The 4,339-nt window shown below is 36.2% G+C and overlaps 1 protein-coding gene across 1 annotated transcript in view; it reads right to left on the bottom strand.

Moving 5' to 3' along the window:
* The window catches only part of LOC107703987 (TGF-beta receptor type-2-like), an 18,338-nt gene extending 13,999 nt beyond the window's left edge, over window positions 1-4,339 (bottom strand). The window contains exons 1-2 of the mRNA XM_016506837.1: window positions 4,145-4,339; window positions 2,070-2,220 (exon numbers count right to left, since the gene is read on the bottom strand). Coding sequence (XP_016362323.1) covers window positions 2,070-2,220; window positions 4,145-4,214 — 221 coding nt within the window. The 5' untranslated portion in view covers window positions 4,215-4,339. The remainder of the gene's footprint in view (window positions 1-2,069; window positions 2,221-4,144) is intronic.

Genomic DNA, 4,339 nt, shown 5'->3' with positions numbered 1-4,339 from the left:
CTATTGCTACAAATATACCCCAGCGACTTAAGACTGCTTTTGTGCTCCAGGGTCACATATATGTATATGTAGAATAAGCGACTTGACTGTGAGACAGCAAGAGCGTGTAAGTGTTTTGCTTAATACAAGTTTTCTGTCTATTAGAGTAAATATCTGCTAGTTGGGAGGATTGATTCGTTTCTTTCCTTAAAGGAACACTCCACTATTTTTGAAAATAGGATGCCTGAAAATAGTCCCCAGCACGCTCCCTGTGCAAGCAGGTGGTCACGTTGGTTATGTTGACAGAAGTTAGCCTATTTGCAGGCGCTGCGTAATATCATTGCGCCTGCTGCACCCATGGTACGGCAGCAACGTTCCTTGGTTATTACGCCGGAATGAGAGTATAGTTCCTAGCCATATCTAGGAGATGTTTGCATTAAGATGTTTCTCAAATTATCTTCTTTTATGTTCCATAGTTTATGTTAGGCTGTTGTAGCCTAAATGTTTATGTGTAATAAATTTTATATTAAATCAAATCAAATATTTCTTTCTAAAGCTACTATTTGTAATGTCTACTTAATACTTTCTCATTTAACCCCAAAAAAAAAAAAGTTTAAATAATATTTTGGGGGTATTTTCACAGCCAAATGTAAATTGCATGGAAAGTGAAACAAGCTCATGTTGCGTTTTCCATTTTCATGTAATAATCACAACTACAAAACCCATAATGCAGCAGTGTACAGGTTGGTTTGCATCTATTACACATCTACATCTATATCAAAGATGGTTTAGAAAAAGAGTTTTGTAATTTAACGTCACAGGAGAAACTTTTAAAGTTCTCTGGTTCTTTTTATCCAACTATATTCTGGTGCCTTAAAGAACCTTCATGTATCTGTAAAGAACTTACTGTAAAGGATCATTCACCCAAAAAATGCAAATAAGGGAGAGTAAATTATACATTTTTAGGTGCACTATCCCTTTAAGAATGATTCAGGTCGAAAACTTTTTGGTTCTATTTTGAAAAAGGCTTCTTTGCTTCAAGACGCTCGCTTTATTGTCATTTCTTAAAAGAATAGTTCAGCCAAAAATTAAAATTAGCTGAAAATGTGCTCACCCTCAGGCCATCCGAGATGGTTAACATCAGTTAACATCTGGAGAAGCTAAAAGCTGCGTGTTTGTAGGAAACAGATCCATTGTTAAGGCCTTTTTAACTTCAAACCTTTGCTTCAGGCTAAAATAAGCCATAATAACATTTCCTCCAGTGAATAATTCCATCTCCTGTTGTCTCTCACTTCAAAATCCACAAATATATTTGTTCAAAGCTGTTTTGGACTGTTTTGGCTTGTAAACGGTACTTGATCTGTGTATGTTTCTCTCCTGATTCAGACCAGACCACTTTTACACTGGAGGAAGCGTTATTATGGATTATGGACTTGTATTTTAGTCAGAAGCGGGGGTTTTTTTTTTGGACATTGTTAAGCACTTTGGTCAACCATAGTTGTTTTTAAATGTGCTATATAAATAAAACTGAACTGAACTGAACTGAGAAGCAACAGTTTAAAGTTAAAAACGTCGGTAACACTTTACTTGAAGGGGTGTTGTCATAAACATGCATAAAAAACCTTCATATTCAGATTATGTAAGTGTCATGTCATGATTATGAAGGTGTCATGTCAGTCTTATGCACACCCCTTCAAGTAAAGTGTAACCAAAACGTCTTAATGGATTTGTTTCTTACAATAACGCATCTTTTGTCTTCTCCAGATGTTAACTGATGGACTGGAGTGGTGTGGATTACTTGTGGATTATTGTGATGTTTTTATCAGCTGTTTGGACTCTCATTCTGACGGCACCCATTCACTGCAGAGCATCCATTGCTGAGACACTGATGCAATGCTGCATTTCTCCCAACCTGATGAAGAAATAAACTCACCTACATCTCAGATGGCCTGAGGGCAAGTGAATTTTCAGCGAATGTTCATTTTTAGGTGAACTACTGCTTTAAGTGAAGAATGCTGCATCACGTCTGTGAGCGTGTTGGAACAAACCCCATTGCAGCTGCATGATTCATGTTCAAGAGTGCATCATACCAGACGGCGGCGCAGACGTCATCTGGACTCGGGCAGACCTTTGATACGCTGCAGTTGGCGATGCACTGATTCGACTTGCAGTTCGCCGGCTGAGGGTCACATGACTTACACACACTGTGTGGATTGGCTGTGTGGAGCAGAGCTGATGCACCTGAGACACAAACAGAAGCGAGATCAGAACCGGATTGAGATACTATTATAGCTTTCATTAATATTTTGAATTCATTTTTATTTTTATATTTTTGTTTTTATTTTAATTGCAGTTAAAGCTTTAGTAATTGTATGTTTTTGTACAGTTTTTAATAGTTATTTTAGCAGATCAAGTTAAACTATATAAAAATGAGAAATAAAATATCAGAATTTTTTTATATTTAATATAACTTTTTTTTATTTATTTATTATTAATTAACTAATCTTGGATCAACCAAAGGTAATGTTTTTGTTTGTGGTTAGTTAGTGGATGATGTTTACATTTAATGTGATTGGTCAAAAACTGACTTCATAAATCCACTGAAAAACACCAGCTGATTCACAGACATTGTTCAAACAGCGAAGTGAAGTTAGTTTAGACCCCAAACACATGTGTTAATTAAAAAAAACGTTTTCTACAGCAACAAGCATCTCAGAATCTGATGACGTAATCGTCTCAACATTCAGCTGGACGTTGCTTCAGTATCTGCGTCTGCCAGGAAAATAAACGCAAACACATGCTGCAACACTGTTAGCCGCGGTAAAAGGATTATATCTGGATCTTCAGGATCTCTTAAATGCAACCGCAGGTTTATGTTGTTTCACGCTAAACCACAGAAACATCTGTGTGGACGGATGCTGTGTTTTACTTCAGTGATGGACAGTGATGAAGTTACAAGACAAAACACCTGCAACCTCAGTTAAGAATAATTAATTTTTATTTAATCTAAATACATACAAATCTAAAAGGTATCTATCAATTGAATGAAAAAATTATTGAACAACACATAAGCCCACTGCAGCCCAGTTTGGGAAACCCTGGTGTAATGTAATGTTTAATGCACTTTATGATGTTAATATCAAAAAATGGAATATATTTTCTTTCTCTTTGCTTTTTTATATCAATACAGAACCTTTAATGGTAAGTTTAAAACAAGTTGGATAAAAAAAGTAATCTAAAAAAGTAATCAATCAGAATGCATTACCTGAAAGGAGTAACCAAGATTCTTACTAACTAGTTTTCATCATGTAATTTGCATATCTATCTATCCATCTATCTATATATCTATCTATCTGACATCATGATAAATATGATAGTCATTCTGCAGACACATTTACAGCTTGTATTAATTAATAATAATTTTAAATGTTTTTATTTTTATATTTTCAGATTTTTTGTATTTATTTATTTTTTTGTCATTGTATTATTATTATTGTGTAATATGTCTATAGCCTGCCTATTAATTATATGTCTATTAATTTTATATTTCATTTTTAGTTTTAGTTATTTTAGTAGGCTACATCATGTTAAACTAAATGAAAGCAAAAAAAAAAAAAATCATTATAGGCTATATTTATTTCAGTTAAAGTTTATTTAAATTAACGATTTTTTTATGGTTTTACTTATAGTTAACTATAATAGTTAATACTTTATCATGGCACCACCACACTCGTTAAACTGTGGTAAATATTTGAACGGGATCCCACCATAGTATGCAATACAGCTTTAGTAACAACTCAAAACACGATACTTTTTAAAAGCATATTTTACACGACTTTAGTATCACGCCAAATGTCACAGTACATTTAGTAAATAAAAACAGAACGAACAAATTAGACAGGCACAGAATTGACACACACACACACACACACACACACACACACACGAGGAAACGTGTGTCAGGCTCGTGTTGTCTGACAGTTTCAGACACTGAGAGAGGAACTAATAATGAATCTATTTACACCCCATAAACACTGAGAGTGACGCGACGCGACTCGCTCGCTCCAGTAAACCGCTCGCGTTCGCTGATCACAGCGGCGTCAGCGTCAGAGCGTCGCGTCGCGTCGCGTCGCGCCGTAGTAACGAGACTGAAGCGGAAACTCACCAGACACCAGACACACGAGAAGAACCGATCCAAAACCACCAGAACCGAACCGCTCCACTACACGCTCCATCGCGTCTGACCCCGGATCGATGCTCTTAAATCGGCTCGAGCCTCATTCTCCTCCTTCATCTGAGAGGAAACGCGGAGATGGACGTGAGTCACAGAGGAGACAGGCACTGTTCATGAAGAACGCGC

The sequence above is a fragment of the Sinocyclocheilus anshuiensis genome, unplaced genomic scaffold (assembly GCF_001515605.1).
Source record: "Sinocyclocheilus anshuiensis isolate Anshui unplaced genomic scaffold, SAMN03320099.WGS_v1.1 scaffold61, whole genome shotgun sequence".
Lineage (NCBI taxonomy): Eukaryota > Metazoa > Chordata > Actinopteri > Cypriniformes > Cyprinidae > Sinocyclocheilus > Sinocyclocheilus anshuiensis.
This window is presented reverse-complemented; position numbering and strand designations above follow the sequence as displayed.